A 16,960-nucleotide genomic window follows, 5' to 3' on the forward strand; every position below is an offset into this window, starting at 1 on the left:
CACTCATAGCGTCCCTATAGGACAGAGTAGAACTAACCCATAGGGTTTCCAAGGAGCAGCTGGTGACCTTTTGGTTAGCAGCCAAATGCTTAACTGCTGTGCTACCAGGGCTCCAAGTAAAGTGTAGGAATTAGAAATCTAGATTACAAAAAGAAAAGTAGAATGTTAGTATTATGATAATCACAAACTTAAAATCACTTTTTTTTTTTTATAACTTTTATTAAGCTTCAAGTGAACGTTTACAAATCCAATCAGTCTGTCACATATAAGTTTACATACATCTCACTCCCTACTCCCACTTGCTCTCCCCCTCTTGAGTCAGCCCTTTCAGTCTCTCCTTTCTTGACAGTTTTGCCGGCTTCCCTCTCTCTCTATCCTCCCATCCCCCCTCCAGACAAGAGTTGCCAACACAATCTCAAGTGTCCACCTGATATAATTAGCTCACTCTTCATCAGCGTCTCTCTTCCACCCGCTGACCAGTCCCTTTCATGTCTGATGAGTTGTCTTCGGGGATGGTTCCCGTCGTGTGCCAACAGAAGGTCTGGGGAGCATGGCCGCCGGGATTCCTCTAGTCTCAGTCAGACCATTAAGTTTGGTCTTTTTATGAGAATTTGGGGTCTGCATCCCACTGATCTTCTGCTCCCTCAGGGGTCCTCTGCTGTGCTCCCTGTCAGGGCAGTCATCGATTGTGGCCGGGCACCAACTAGTTCTTCTGGTCTCAGGATAATGTAGGTCTCTGGTTCATGTGGCCCTTTCTGTCTCTTGGGCTCTTAGTTGTCGTGTGGCCTTGGTGTTCTTCATTTTCCTTTGCTCCAGGTGGGTTGAGACCAATTGATGCATCTTAGATGGCCGCTTGTTAGCATTTAAGACCCCAGACGCCACATTTCAAAGTGGAATGCAGAATGATTTCATAATAGAATTATTTTGCCAATTGACTTAGAAGTCCCCGCAAACCATGTTCCCCATACCCCCGCGCTTGCTCTGCTGACCTTTGAAGCATTGATTTTATCCCGGAAACTTCTTTGCTTTTGTTCCAGTCCAGTTGAGCTGACCTTCCATGTATTGAGTGTTGTCTTTCCCTTCACCTAAAGCAGTTCTTATCTACTGATTAATCAATAAAAAACCCTCTCCCACCCTCCCTATCTCTCCCCCCCTCGTAACCACAAAAGTATGTGTTCTTCTCAGGTTTACTATTTCTCAAGATTTTATAATAGTGGTCTTATACAATATTTGTCCTTTTGCCTCTGACTGATTTTGCTCAGCATAATGCCTTCCAGGTTCCTCCATGTTATGAAATGTTTCACAGATTCGTCACTGTTCTTTATAGATGTGTAGTATTCCATTGTGTGAATATACCACAATTTATTTAACCATTCATCCGTTGATGGACACCTTGGTTGCTTCCAACTTTTTGTTATTGTAAACAGAGCTGCAATAAACATGGGTGTGCATATATCTGTTTGTATGAAGGGTTTTGTATCTCTAGGGTATATTCCGAGGAGTGGGATTTCTGGGTTGTATGGTAGTTCTATTTCTAACTCTTTAAGATAACACCAGATAGATTTCCAAAGTGGTTGTACCATTTTACATTCCCACCAGCAGTGTATGAGAGTTGCAATCTCTCCACAGCCTCTCCAACATTTATTATTTTGTGTTTTTTGGATTAATGCCAGCCTTGTTGGTGTGAGATGGAATCTCATTGTAGTTTTAATTTGCATTTCTCTAATGGCTAATGATCGAGAGCATTTTCTCATGTATCTGTTGGCTGCCTGAATATCTTCTTTAGTGAAATGTGTGTTCATATCCTTTGCCCACTTCTTGATTGGGTTGTTTGTCTTTTTGTGGTTGAGTTTTGACAGAATCATGTAGATTTTAGAGATCAGGCGCTGGTCGGAGATGTCATAGCTGAAAATTCTTTCCCAGTCTCTAGGTGGTCTTTTTACTCTTCTGGTGAAGTCTTTGGATGAGCATAGGTGTTTGATTTTTAGGAGCTCCCAGTTATCGGGTTTCTCTTCATCATTTTTGGTAATGTTTTGTATTCTGTTTATACCTTGTATTAGGGCTCCTAGGGTTGTCCCAATTTTTTCTTCCATGATCTTTATCGTTTTAGTCTTTATGTTTAGGTCTTTGATCTACTTGGAGTTAGTTTTTGTGCATGGTGTGAGGTATGGGTCCTGTTTCATTTTTTTGCAAATGGATATCCAGTTATGCCAGCACCATTTGTTAAAAAGGCTATCTTTTCCCCAATTAATTGACACTGGTCCTTTGTCAAATATCAGCTGCTCATACGTGGATGGATCTATGTCTGGGTTCTCAATTCTGTTCCATTGGTCTATGTGCCTGTTGTTGTACCAGTACCAGGCTGTTTTGACTACTGTGGCTGTATAATAGGTTCTGAAGTCAGGTAAAGTGAGGCCTCCCACTTTCTTCTTCTTTTTCAGTAGTGCTTTGTTTATCCGGGGCTTCTTTCCCTTCCATATGAAATTGGTGATTTGTTTCTCTATCCCCTTAAAATATGACATTGGAATTTGGATCGGAAGTGCGTTAAATGTATAGATGGCTTTTGGTAGAATAGACATTTTTACTATGTTAAGTCTTTCTATCCATGAGCAGGGTATGTTTTTCCACTTAAGTATGTCCTTTTGAATTTCTTGTAGTAGAGCTTTGTAGTTTTCTTTGTATAGGTCTTTTACATCCTTGGTAAGATTTATTCCTAAGTATCTTATCTTCTTGGGGGCTACTGTGAATGGTATTGATTTGGTTATTTCCTCTTCGGTGTTCTTTTTGTTGATGTAGAGGAACCCAAGTGATTTTTCTATGTTTATTTTATAACCTGAGACTCTGCCAAACTCGTCTATTAGTTTCAGTAGTTTTCTGGAGGATTCCTTAGGGTTTTCTGTGTATATAATCATGTCATCTGCAAATAGTGATAACTTTACTTCTTCCTTGCCAATCCAGATACCTTTTATTTCTTTGTCTAGCCTAATTGCCCTGGCTAGGACTTCCAGCACGATGTTGAATAAGAGCGGTGATAAAGGGCATCCTTGTCTGGTTCCCGTTCTCAAGGGAAATGCTTTCAGGTTCTCTCCATTTAGAGTGATATTGGCTGTTGGCTTTGCATAGATGCCCTTTATTATGTTGAGGAATTTTCCTTCAATTCCTATTTTGGTAAGAGTTTTTATCATGAATGGGTGTTGGGCTTTGTCAAATGCCTTTTCTGCATCAATTGATAAGATCATGTGGTTTTTATCTTTTGTTTTATTTATGTGATGGGTTACATTAATGGTTTTTCTAATATTAAACCAGCCTTGCATACCTGGCATAAATCCCACTTGATCAGGGTGAATTATTTTTTTGATGTGTTGTTGGATTCTATTGGCTAGAATTTTGTTGAGGATTTTTGCATCAATGTTCATGAGGGATATAGGTCTATAATTTTCTTTTTTTGTAATGTCTTTACCTGGTTTTGGTATCAGGGAGATGTTGGCTTCATAGAATGAGTTGGGTAGTATTCCGTCATTTTCTATGCTTTGGAATACCTTCAGAAGTAGTGATGTTAACTCTTCTCTGAAAGTTTGGTAGAACTCTGCTGTGAAGCCGTCCGGGCCAGGGCTTTTTTTTGTTGGGAGTTTTTTGATTACCGTTTCAATCTCTTTTTTTGTTATGGGTCTATTTAGTTGTTCTACTTCTGAATGTGTTAGTTTAGGTAGGTAGTGTTTTTCCAGGAATTCATCCATTTCTCCTAGGTTTTCAAATTTGTTAGAGTACAATTTTTCATAATAATCTGAAATGATTCTTTTAATTTCATTTGGTTCTGTTGTGATGTGGTCCTTCTCGTTTCTTATTCGGGTTATTTGTTTCCTTTCCTGTATTTCTTTAGTCAGTCTAGCCAATGGTTTATCAATTTTGTTAATTTTTTCAAAGAACCAGCTTTTGGCTTTGTTAATTCTTTCAATTGTTTTTCTGTTCTCTAATTCATTTAGTTCAGCTCTAATTTTTATTATTTGTTTTCTTCTGGAGCCTGATGGATTCTTTTGTTGCTCAATTTCTATTTGTTCAAGTTGTAGGGATAGTTCTCTGATTTTGGCTCTTTCTTCTTTTTGTATGTGTGCATTTATCGATATACATTGGCCTCTGAGCACTGCTTTTGCTGTGTCCCAGAGGTTTTGATAGGAAGTATTTTCATTCTCGTTGCTTTCTATGAATTTCCTTATTCCCTCCTTGATGTCTTCTATAACCCAGTCTTTTTTCAGGAGGGTATTGTTCATTTTCCAAGTATTTGATTTCTTTTCCCTAGTTTTTCTGTTATTGATCTCTATTTTTATTGCCTTGTGGTCTGAGAAGATGCTTTGTAATATTTCGATGTTTTGGACTCTGCAAAGGTTTGTTTTATGACCTAATATGTGGTCTATTCTAGAGAATGTTCCATGTGCGCTAGAAAAAAAAGTATAATTTGCAGCAGTTGGGTGGAGAGTTCTGTATAAGTCAATGAGGTCAAGTTGGTTGATTGTTGTAATTAGATCTTCCGTGTCTCTATTGAGCTTCTTACTGGATGTCCTGTCCTTCTCCGAAAGTGGTGTGTTGAAGTCTCCTACTATAATTGTGGAGGTATCTATCTCACTTTTCAATTCTGTTAAAATTTGATTTATGTATCTTGCAGGCCTTTCATTGGGTGCATATATATTTAATATGGTTATGTTTTCCTGATCAATTGTCCCTTTTATCATTATATAGTGTCCTTCTTTATCGTTTGTGGTGGATTTAAGTCTAAAGTCTATTTTGTCTGAAATTAATATTGCTACTCCTCTTCTTTTTTGCTTATTGTTTGCTTGATATACTTTTTTCCATCCTTTGAGTTTTAGTTTGTTTGTGTCTCTAAGTCTAAGGTGCGTCTCTTGTAGGCAGCATATAGATGGATCGTGTTTCTTTATCCAGTCTGTGACTCTCTGTCTCTTTATTGGTGCATTTAGTCCATTTACATTCAGCGTAATTATAGATAAATAAGTTTTTAGTGCTGTCATTTTGATGCCTTTTTATGTGTGTTGTTGACACTTTCATTTTTCCACATACTTTTTTGTGCTGAGGCGTTTTTCTTAGTAAATTGTGAGATCCTCATTTTCATAGTGTTTGACTTTATGTTAGTTGAGTCGTTACGTTTTTCTTGGCTTTTATCTTGAGTTATAGAGTTGTTATACCTTTTTGTGGTTACCTTATTATTTACCCCTATTTTTCTAAGTAAAAACCTAACTTGTATTGTTCTATATCGTCTTGTATCACTCTCCATATGGCAGTTCAGTGCCTCCTGTATTTAGTCCCTCTTTTTGATTATTGTGATCTTTTACCTATTGACTTCCATGATTCCCTGTTATGTGTATTTTTTTTTAATTAATCTTAATTTGTTTGTTTTTGTGATTTCCCTATTTGAGTTGATATCAGGACGTTCTGTTTTGTGACCTTGTGTTGTGCTGATATCTGATATTATTGGTTCTCTGACCAAACAATATCCTTTAGTATTTCTTGTAGCTTTGGTTTGGTTTTTGTAAATTCTCTAAACTTGTGTTTGTCTGTAAATATCTTAATTTCGCCTTCATATTTCAGAGAGAGTTTTGCTGGATATACGATCCTTGGCTCGCAGTTTTTCTCCTTCAGTGTTCTGTATATGTCGTCCCATTCCCTTCTTGCCTGCATGGTTTCTGCTGAGTAGTCTGAACTTATTCTTATTGATTCTCCCTTGAAGGAGACCTTTCTTTTCTCCCTGGCTGCTTTTAAAATTTTCTGTTTATCTTTGGTTTTGGTGAGTTTGATGACAATATGTCTTGGTGTTTTTCTTTTTGGATCAATCTTAAATGGGGTTCGATGAGCATCTTGGATAGATATCCTTTCGTTTTTCATGATGTCAGGGAAGTTTTCTGTCAGGAGTTCTTCAACTATTTTCTCTGTGTTTTCTGTCTCCCCTCCCTGTTCTGGGACTGCAATCACCCGCAGGTTATCCTTCTTGATAGAGTCCCACATAATTCTTAGGGTTTCTTCATTTTTTTTAATTCTTTTATCTGATTTTTTTTCAGCTATGTTGGTGTTGATTCCCTGGTCTTCCAGATGTCCCAGTCTGCATTCTAATTGCTCGAGTCTGCTCCTCTGACTTCCTATTGCGTTGTCTAATTCTGTAATTTTATTGTTAATCTTCTGGATTTCTACATGTTGTCTCTCTATGGATTCTTGCAACTTATTAATTTTTCCACTATGTTCTTGAATAATTTTTTTGAGTTCTTCAACAGTTTTATCGGTGTATTCCTTGGCTTTTTCTGCAGTTATCCTAATTTCATTTGTGATATCTTTAAGCATTCTGTAAATTAGTTTTTTATATTCTGTATCTGATAATTCCAGGATTGTATCTTCATTTGGGAAAGATTTTGATTCTTTTGTTTGGGGGATTGGAGAAGCTGTCATGGTCTGTTTCTTTAAGTGGTTTGATATGGATTGTTGTCTCCGAGCCATCACTGGGAAACTAGTTTTTCCAGAAAATCCGCTAAAAAAAAAAATGCAGTCAGATCCCTATCAGAGTTCTCCCTCTGGCTCAGGCTATTCGGATGTTAATGAAGCCGCCTGGGGAGGGTGGGGGAGGGAACAGAGAGATAGGAGAGTAGCACCTCAGAATATAGCCAGAGTTGCTTGTCTTGCTTGGAATGACTATTATATCTGAGATTCCCGTGGGCGCGTCGCCTATGTGTGTTGGCTGTGTGGAGATTGCCCCCGGGGGGGTCTGGCCCGCTGGAGTCACGGTCAGATCCTCCGCTTCCAGCCCCATGCCCAGCGTCAAGGCTCCCCTACTGGGACGGTGCACTCTCGACTCCAAAATCAGTGGCTGCCTCCCGGGGACTTCTCGTCTCTCCAGCCGTGTGGCCGTGCCGCCCCCGCGAACCAGTTGGGCCTCCTCCCGGGGTTAGTTCAGATGGGTGGAGCAGCTCCCCGTGCTTGTGCCGTGACCGAGTGTCCCGGCTGGGACGCTGTTCTCCCCGTTCCAATACCAGTCGCTGCCTCCCGGGGACTTCTCCTACCGGCTGCGTCCCATGCCGCCCGCGCGACCCGGCTGGGCCCCTTCCCGGGGTTAGTTCAGGGGGGTGGAGCAGCTCTCCGTGTTTATGCCGTACCTGCGTCCAGTCCAAATCCCGGCGGGACGGTTCTCCGGCTGGGACGCTGCTCTTCCTGACTGGTACGCTGGCTCCAGGCTCTGGAAACAATCGCTGCTTCCCCGTATTAGTTCGTTCTCCATCTCTAAATCTGTGTTTGTTGTTCAGGGTTCATAGATTGTTATGTATGTGATCGATTCGCTTGTTTTTCCGTGTCTTTGTTGTAAGAGGGATCCGAGGTAGCGTCTGCCTAGTCCGCCATCTTGGCTCCCAACCCCTAAAATCACTTTTGATGAATAGACCTTTACCTTTATATTTTATGATTTCCAAATTTTAGGAAGCAAAACTAGTTTATGCTTAAAATTGTTAAGTATGATTTAAAATGTTCTTCCATGTCTTCTATGAGCTTTCATGAACAATGTGAAAATTAGGAGTTAAGAAATACTTGTATTTTCTAGTTTCATGTAGATTAAAATAGCTGTTCATCAACACAGCAGTATGATTGTACAGACTACATAATGCCTGGCTTTACTAAAATTTCTGGAGTGAGAAGGCCATTTGAATTATGCAACTGTATTTTTTTTTCCATTTTATTTAACAGATTGGCTTAGATACAATGACTTATTGGTATCTTCTGATATTTGTAACTGGTACAGCTGAACTTTTAAAAGATAACTGATAGGGTGCTTTCTGCTCCACTTAAAATGCTGTCACTATGTGATAGAGTTATTTAAAATGTATAAAATGAATCAAACCTTCATATTGAGAAAGAACTTAGTCAAGAAGTTATAGTAATTCAAAATAAGAGTACTGTGCTTGTATCAAACTCATTTCTGTTAAATTATTAGTTTAAAATTTGTTTAGTAAGCCTCTTCAATGCCATCTCAAAGATCAGTTGTGATGATAGGCTCAGATTTGACCTTGAGCAAAAGGCACCATTAGTGAAATTCCTTTAATATTAATTACACTGACTGTACCCCTGTGGCTTTTTTTTTTTTTGGTGGGAGGGTGGTAAAGGAAGGTAGAGATGGTTCATATATATCTCATACTTATTTTTATCTTCCTCCCAGGAGGGAAGTTTTGTAACTAGCTTGCTGAAGCTAGAACCCTGGGAAACATAAATGTTTAAGAAGTGAATTGGGAGAAAAAGGGCCCACAGAGAAGAATAGTCAGTGAAGTATAAGGGAAGCCAGGAAAGTGCGGTGTCATGAAAGCCAAAGGAGTAAGTTTAAATAAAAAGGAGATTCAGCAGAGAGGTCTGTGCTAGGCACTCATATTGTTATGCTCAGTAATTAAGCAATTGTTGGGTGAAGAGGAGAAGATCAACACAGAAAGTCTGAGTAACCAAAATGTTCTCTCTACTAAGTGACAAAACTGGTAAGTTTTCTTTTTATTTTAATGGAGTGAAAAGTTAGCTTCTCTTTTTAGCAGCAGGAAGAAAAGGAGGGAAAGACAGCTTTGATATTTGTTTTCAGACGTCCAGAGAACAGCTGTGGTTATCTGGTACAGGCATCCTAAGTGTCCTGACTTTGCAGCTTAGACGCATTTCTCAGCCCTTCGTCTTATACATGCCCTCTCTCTCTCCCTCATGCCTGCTTAAATTTAGCAAAAGTCTGTTGGTCATGAATGAGATTTGAGAATTCAGAATTCCCTGTGAGGTAATGGAGTCACGTATAGGCAACTGTCTTTAAAATTTCTCAAGAAAGAGAAGAAAAAAGGACTCTAATTGGAGGTGAAAGGTATGGTCAAGGAATTTGTCATCATTATGAAAAGGAGACACATGGGCATGGTTAGCCACTGATGGAAACAATCCAGTTGGAGGTGAAGGATTCCCTGCCTCCTTTGTCATGAGACCAAAAGAACTGGATGGTGCCCTGCTTATCATTACCGCACGTTTTGATCAAAGATTCTATAGAAGTGTCTTATCGGAAGGAGAAGAATGCAGAACAGAATTTAAAATTCTCACGGACTCCAGACTTTTTGGAGCCATGGAGGCTGGATAAACCCCTGAAACTATTGCCCTGAGATAAACTTTAAACCTTAAACCAAAAATATCCCCTGAAATTGGTTTAACCGGTAACAGACGTCTGCCTTGAGCATTATGCTCTTTATGAATCAGAATCAACTCTACAGCGATGGGTTTTTTTTTTTTTTTTTGGTTTATGCGGGATCAAATTGACAACAGCAACTTGAATGATTAGATAGGAACCTTAGAGGGCAGTGAGTTTATGTTAACGGGGGAGGAATAACTCAGAAAAGGAAGGTGAGAATGGTTGCACAACTTGAAGAATATAATCAATGTCACTGAATTGTGTATGTAGAAACAGCTGAATTGGTATATGTTTTGCTATGCATAGTCTCAACAACAACAAAATAAATAAAATTAAAAAAAAAAAGAAAGCGAAAGATTCTCCACAGATTATTTGCTGGGTGAAAGTGGGGGATACATAACTTTTCCGTGGACAAATTAGGCTGTTAACAACAGAACACACCGTTCAGTCTCAACTTCACCAATAGTGGGGCCATGATGGGACAACGGTTAAGTGCGCAGCTACTCACCAAGATGTCAGCAGTTCAAACCCATCAGTGGCTCCATGGGAGAAAAGACGTGGAGATCTGCTGCTGTAAAGATTACAGCCTAGGAAACACTATGGGGCAGTTTTACTCTGTCATATGGGGTTGTAGTGGGTCGGAATTGACTCGATGGCACACATCAACAACATCAACGATAGTGGAGTAACCAAATATTAGGTTCATTCTGATGTACTACAATATGAAGTCCATAGGCTCCACCACCCAGCCACTGCCGTCGAGTCAATTCCGACTCATAGCGACCCTATAGGACAGAGTAGAACTGCCCCATAGAGTTTCCAAGGAGCGCCTGGCAGATTCGAACTGCTGACCTTTTGGTTAGCAGCTGCAAGTATTCTTGCCAAACATGTTGAACTGGAATATAATCCAGGCTATAGATATAACTTCCTTCAAGTTTACAGGTAGTATAGGGCATACAGAAACAAGATAAACAGTACCATAAGGAAGTAAGCAGAATGTGGGACATTCTGTAGGACTAGTGGCTCAGTCTCTCTGCTAAGTTGATATCATAGGGAAAAAAAGAAAGCAGGAGGTGAGCAGTCCTCACTGGGGAAATTTAAGAGACATAGCTAAATGCAATATATAGTCGGATGTAAAAGAAAATTGGCAAAACAATTGGGGAAATTTCAAATAGACTGGGTATTAAGTATTAAAGAATTATCATTAATTTTGGTAGGTACAATAACATTAGGGTTTGGTAAAAAAGTGACATGATATTTTTAGAGATGTATACTGAAGTCAGCAAAAAAGCAGAAGACGACCCTCAATGAGATGGATTGACACAGTGGCTGCAACAATGGGCTCAAACATAGCAACGATTGTGAGGATGGCGCAGGACCGGGCAGTGTTTCATTCTGTGGCATGTAGGGTTGCTATGAGTAGGAACGGGCTTGATGGCACCTAACAACAACAACATACTGAAATATTTAGGGGTAAAATGTCTTAATTCTGTAGTTGGCTTTAAAATATTTTAGCAAGAAAAAAAGATGAAGTAAATATGGAAAAATATTAATGGTAAACCTACGTGATGGGTGTTACGGGTTTCGTTATCCTAATCGCTACTTTTCTGTTTACTTGGTTGTTTACTAAGCAACTTTAAGTTCCAGTAATAACTATCTTATTTGAGTTTCAGAAGGTCCAAAAAGGAGAATTTATATGTCTGTATTTCTTTTTACATTTTTGTCGTGCTTTAAGTGAAAGTTTACAAATCAAGTCAGTCTCTCATACAAAAATTTATAGACACCTTGCTATATACTCCTAGTTGCTCTCCCTCTAATGAGACAGTCTGCTCCTTCCCTCCACTCTCTCTTTTCATGACCATTCCGCCAGCTTCTGACCCCGTCTGTCCTCTCATCTTCCCTCCAGACAGGAGCTGCCAGCATAGTCTGAAGTGTCTACTTGATCCAAGAAGCTCACTCTTTACCGATATCATTTTCTGTTCCATTGTGCAGTCCAATCCCTGTTTGAAGAGTTGGCTTTGGGAATGGTTCCTGTCTTGGTCTAACAGAAGGTCTGGGGGCCATGACCACCGGGGTCCTTCTAGTCTCAGTCAGACCATTAAGTCCGGTCTTTTTACAAGAATTTGGCGTCTGCATCCCACTACTCTCCTCCTCCCTCAGAGGTTCTCTGTTGTGTTCCCTGTCAGGGCAGCCATCGGTTTTAGCCAGGCACCATCTAGTTCTTCTGGTCTCAGGCTGATGTAGTCTCTGGTTTATGTGTCCCTTTCTCTCTAGAGCTCGTAATTACCTTGTGTCCTTCATTCTCCTTTGGTCCAGGTGAGTTGAGTCCAATTGATGCATCTTAGATGGCGGCTTGCTAGCATTTAAGACCCCAGACGCCACTCTCCAGGGTGGGATGCAGAATGTTTTCTTAATAGATTTTATTATGCCATTTGACTTAGATGTCCCCTGAAACCATGGTCCCCAAACCCCCGTATGTCAGTATTTTTTTAAGTAGATTGATACATAAATGGAGAATTTAATCTTTATTTCTCTCTTTTTTAACAGTTGCTGTCATGTGTTAATTCCGAGATAACAAATGTAAAGGATGAGTGAACTGGAGCAGTTGAGGCAAGAAGCAGAAGAGCTGTGAAATCAGATCCAGGTACGAGCTAACTGTTTGTTTTGAACTTTTAGCAATTCTTTTTAGTATCTGCAGTTACATGGTAAGGATCAGCATGAATCCAATCCCCAAAATGTGGAAATTGATCCGGTCCTCACATTTCCACTTCTCCATCCTCATTGCCAGCTGCCCTGTGATGCGATCTCTCTTTGACTGTAGCCACCCGGAGCTCACAAGTTAGAGGGACACGGTCCTTCAGGTAGCCCAGTAGGCAGACACCATTTGCAAGTTTGTGGAGTCCATATAACACCCCAACTTTCTGACCTGCTGGCCACAAATTCGGTGCTGGTTTCCTACTTCCCCTTCAGGATGTCAGCCACAAGCTCGTGAGACCATAAGACACCCTTACTTTCTGACCTGCTGGTTCCTACTGTACCGTTGGGTTCGATAGTTCACTGGAAAGACTCACAGAATTTGTGAAGAATATTTTTATACCATACTTATGACTACAGATTTATTATAGCCAAAAAGGGTACAAATGAAGAGATGCATAGGCCCTGGGAGGGTTCCCAACTCGAAGCTTCCCTGTCCCAAGGGATGCGCTGCCCCCTGAGAGCAGATGTTCTCATCAACCAGGAAGCTCTCCGGGCCTTCATGTCCTGGGCTTTTATCAGCCATCCCTGCATGATAGGCTAAATCATGCCTCCTAAAGCTAGTAGATGTCAGCCTCCTAGGTGAGTCTTTGGTGCTCTGGCCAGCCCTCATTCTCACATGTGGCCAGGAAGTCCCAAACCAAGGCACCGACCGCAATTACTTCAAAGGTTATTTCTCTGGAGCCAAGGGCAAAGACCACCTTACTTGGGGCATAACTAGGTCCTTCACCCTATAGCAATGTACAAAGTTGCTCATTACTTTACCAGTCTATGTATATTAAATAATTTATGAGGCTGGAAATAAACTCTTCAAATTTTGTCCCTAACAATTATTTTTGTAAACTAATGACTTCTGCATCCCTGAGAAGTTAATATTATGTATGTCTCTGTGTGTGTGTGTATATATATATATAATATAATATTTATTGGGGCCCTCGGGGCACAGTGGTTTAAGCATTTGGTTGCTAACCAAAGGCCAGCAGTTCGAATCCATCAGCTGCTCCTTGGAAATCCTGTGGGGCAGTTATGCTCTGTCCTGTAGGGTCTCTATGAGTCAAAATCTATTCGACAGCAATGAGTTTATTATATTTATACTTAATATTATATATAAATACATTATAAAATTAAATATTTTATATATATATATACACACATACACACATGCTTGCTGAAAAACAAATATAATTCCCTTCATATTCACACAACTGGAATTGTAGTTTGATTTTTGGTTCAATATAATGAAGCAGATACTATCACATTATAATATACTAGATTATGCTAAAAAATTAACAGTTGCTGTTGAGTCGACTCCCACTCTTGGCAACCCCATGTATGTCCGAGAAGAACTGTGCTCTATGGGATTTTCAGTGGCTGATATTTCAGAAGTAGACAACCAGACCTTTCTTCAAAGGCACCTCTGGATAGACTAGAACCTTCAACCTTTTGGTTAGCAACTGGGTGTGTTAACTGTACCACCTAGGGCACTCCAAAATAACATTAAGATTGCAGAAAAATATTAAAAATTATTAGTGGTACTTTTGGTTTTAAGGTGGTAAAGACATGTCTAATAAATCTTCCTCTTGCAAATCAACTCAAAGCAATAAGGATCATGAGATAAAAACACAAGCTCTACCCTCAATAGAGCTAAAATACTTACAGAGCTTCAAACCATAACAGGATGTGGAAGCACCGCCAAATGCAGTGATGTGGGAGGGAAGACTCTGGAGAAGACCCTGCAGGTGTAAATCTCAGACAAAGTAGGTCGCAGCTCCTGAGGGACACCACCACCCATCGCTTGTTTGGAACAGTGGAAACAGATCCTTCCTGGACTTTGTTGGCACTGAGGAACATCAGTGAAGGCAGAACTGAGGACAAAAGGATAAAAACATGTCATCTTTCAGGAAGCTTCTCTTGGTGAGCAGGGCAGAGAAGAGAGACTTGTGCGAAGCCTAGAAGCTGCTATTTCTTCTGTCTTGGGAAAAGTAAAGGCTGAAACAACTTAAAAGTATAAGTGAAGAACTTCAACACAAAGCTGGGAGAAGCCCTGATAACTTGCAACACTGCTGTGGCCCCTCCCCATTATGAACCTTTTGCAAATAGCTATTTCAGAAGACTTCATGTGATTTACAAGTCAGGAAGAATCAAAAAGGAACAAGCATAACATCTACGCAAAGATTTTACGAGAAAAGAGCAGGAAAACAAGGGAAAGATGAAGAATACTTTCCAGAAAAATGTTGATATTAAGAAGATAGAAATCATAACCAGACTTGCTGCCATGAATTCAAGGAGATTTATGATTTAAGGAAAGGAGACATGGTGGCACAGTGGTTAAGTGCTCAGATGCTAACTGGTAGGTTGGTAGTTCGAACACACCAGCTGCTCCGTGGGAGACAAGACCTAGCAATCTGCTCCCGTAAGGATTACAACCTAGGAAACCCTATGGGGCAGTTCTCTGTCCTGTAGGGTTGCTATGAGTCAGAATCAACTTGACGGCACACAACAACAACAACGATTTAGATACAAATTAGAACTCTGAGGTGTCTGAACAAAGCTGCCAAAACAAAGGAGGGATTTATTTTGCCTGGAATGATCGGAGATGGCTGTGTGGGCTAATCTGTGTGTTTGATGTTACTGCCACCAGCAGAACGATTGCTCCACCACCTTTGCTTCCTTGTGCTGCTTGCTCCACGTGCTGATTGGCTAAGCATATGGTCACATACCCATCTCATTTAGGCCTCATGGCAACCCTGTGAGGCAGGTGGTATTATTTTATTTTACAGCTGAGGAACAGAACAACTAGTAAACCAGTTGATGTAGGATCCAGACCAGGTTGTTTTGATCCCGAAGCCTTGCTCTGTCACCAGCGCCGCACTGCTTTCTGGACTTGTTTACCAGCATCCTTTCCTACAGCCCGTCCTGTAGCCTTCCTGGTCTTGCCGTTGCCTGCCCTTGCCCACCTTCTGCCTTTTTTCACATTGTTCCCTTTGCCTGGAATCATACTCCATCTGCCCCATTTTTACTCCTTGGAACCCTCTCCATCAAGTACCAGTTTTCCTCCAGAAAAACCTCTTCAGACAGAACTACTCACTTGGATTTGCTGTTTCTGCTGTTGGAAGGCAGCATGGCATGGTGCCTGGGCTCCACCTTTTAATTACTTTGTAGCTGTGAGCAAATTTCTTAACCTTTTTGAGTCTCAGTATCTTTATTGCAAAAGGAAAATACCATTGCACATTTTATATGTTTGTGGACAGGATGAAATGAAATAACAGTGAAGGACTTAGTCCAGCACCAGTAAGTGGCAGTTCCTTGTTTGTACAGCACTTCGTCCTTCTGTGACCAGGAGTACCACAGCCTGCCTTGTGTTCCAGTTGCTTCTTCGCATTTGCTTCCACCACTTGTACTTGGATGGAAAGTCCGTGTCTCAGTGGTCTTCCTCTCTCACCAGCATCCCAGCACAATGTCCTGTGCTTCCTCCCATGATTTCAAAGACCATGTACTTTTCTTCTCTGGTTAATCAGGTTATACTATATTTAAGGTCCCTTTCTTCCTTCTTTCCGTTATTTCTTCCTTCCTTCCGAAGTGTATGGTGTAAACACAGGGTATAATATAAATGTATGCTCTTTGATGCACATACGATACATTTAAAGTAAAAAAAACACAAAGAGAAAATATAGATTTTGGTTTTTTTTTTAATTTCTTTTGTGACCATTAACTCTTTGATTTGGAATGAGAGATATGTCACAGTTCTTATCTTTTACACAAAGATGTTAGTATCAGATCTTGTATTTTATGTTGTAGCAGATAGTATGGAATTCAGCCGTTAGTTGGGAATAATTCTTTTATATCCAGTTTTATAATGGATCATAGTGCTCATAAAAGTAAATTCTTCTCGATGTGAGTAGAAACTTTCATAATAAAATTTGCCAGTGAATGCTGCAAAGATATTTGTAGAATTCTTGTATTCAGCATGATGTTTAATTTTCAGTACCGATTTGTACTGTAGTTCAGTAATTTGCATCTACAGTTCTTTATTGCACTATTAATATTAATATGCTGTCTAGGTGGTACAAATAGTCAATGTGCTTGGCTTCTAACTGAAAGGTTGGGGGTTTGAGTCCACCCAGAGGTGCCTCAAAAGAAAGGCCTGGTGATCTACTTCTGAAAAACCAGCTATTGAAATCTCTGTGGAGCACAGTTCTACTCTGACACACGAAGGGGTTGCCATGAGTGGGAGTTAACTTGACAGCATCTGGTTTGGTGTTTTTTCTTTTTAATCATAGTATTTAAAATAGTGCCTGGCACATAGTAAGAGAGCAGCAGATTTTTGTCAAATGACTAAATCAAGAATGATGACTTGAACAATGTTAGTTCATTTTCCTAAAGCTTGAGGTCAGAGAACCTTTTTTTTTTTTTAGAGATTAGTCTTCAATTCCAGCAGTTTGGGAGCATGGTACAGCCATGACTGTCATTCCTGAAGATTCTTTTCATTTAGGGAAGGGAGCACAATTATTTCTTGCCAGAGGAGGTTTTAAAACCCACAATTTGGCTGAGAATGAGAATCAAATCAAATGTTTGTGCAACTGCTTGTGAACACCCGAAAAGATCAAGCCTGTGATCCAGTCTTTGCTGCAAGCTGAGGCAGGCATTTTTCCCTTGGCTGGCTGAAACAAGTTCCTTTAGGACATTTATTCAACAAATATTGTGTGCCTTCTGTTTGCTCAGAAGTATGCTTAGGTACTGTAGGGAGAAATAAAATCGAAGAGGATACCCACCTAAACTTTAAGAAAAAAAAATTGAAACCCTAGTGGCATAGTGGATAAGTGCTATGACTGTTAAACAAAAAGTCAGCACTTTGAATCCACCAGGCGCTCCTTGGAAACCATACGGGGCAGTTCTACTCTGTCCTGTAGGGTGACTATGAGTCAGAATCAACTCAATGGCAATCGGTTTTTAAAGTCTAGCAGGAAGAATTAATTATACTGCTGATTTTTCTGTGTATAGAATCTTCTAAATTTGTTACTTTCTGGT

General features: G+C 40.1%; 1 protein-coding gene across 1 annotated transcript in view; it reads left to right on the forward strand.

Moving 5' to 3' along the window:
* Window positions 1–11,726: 11,726 nt before the first annotated feature.
* The window catches only part of GNB4 (G protein subunit beta 4), a 52,388-nt gene continuing 47,154 nt past the window's right edge, over window positions 11,727–16,960 (forward strand). The window contains 1 exon segment of the mRNA XM_010592772.3: window positions 11,727–11,822. Coding sequence (XP_010591074.3) covers window positions 11,766–11,822 — 57 coding nt within the window. The 5' untranslated portion in view covers window positions 11,727–11,765.

This window comes from Loxodonta africana, chromosome 1 (genome assembly GCF_030014295.1).
Source record: "Loxodonta africana isolate mLoxAfr1 chromosome 1, mLoxAfr1.hap2, whole genome shotgun sequence".
Taxonomy (NCBI): domain Eukaryota; kingdom Metazoa; phylum Chordata; class Mammalia; order Proboscidea; family Elephantidae; genus Loxodonta; species Loxodonta africana.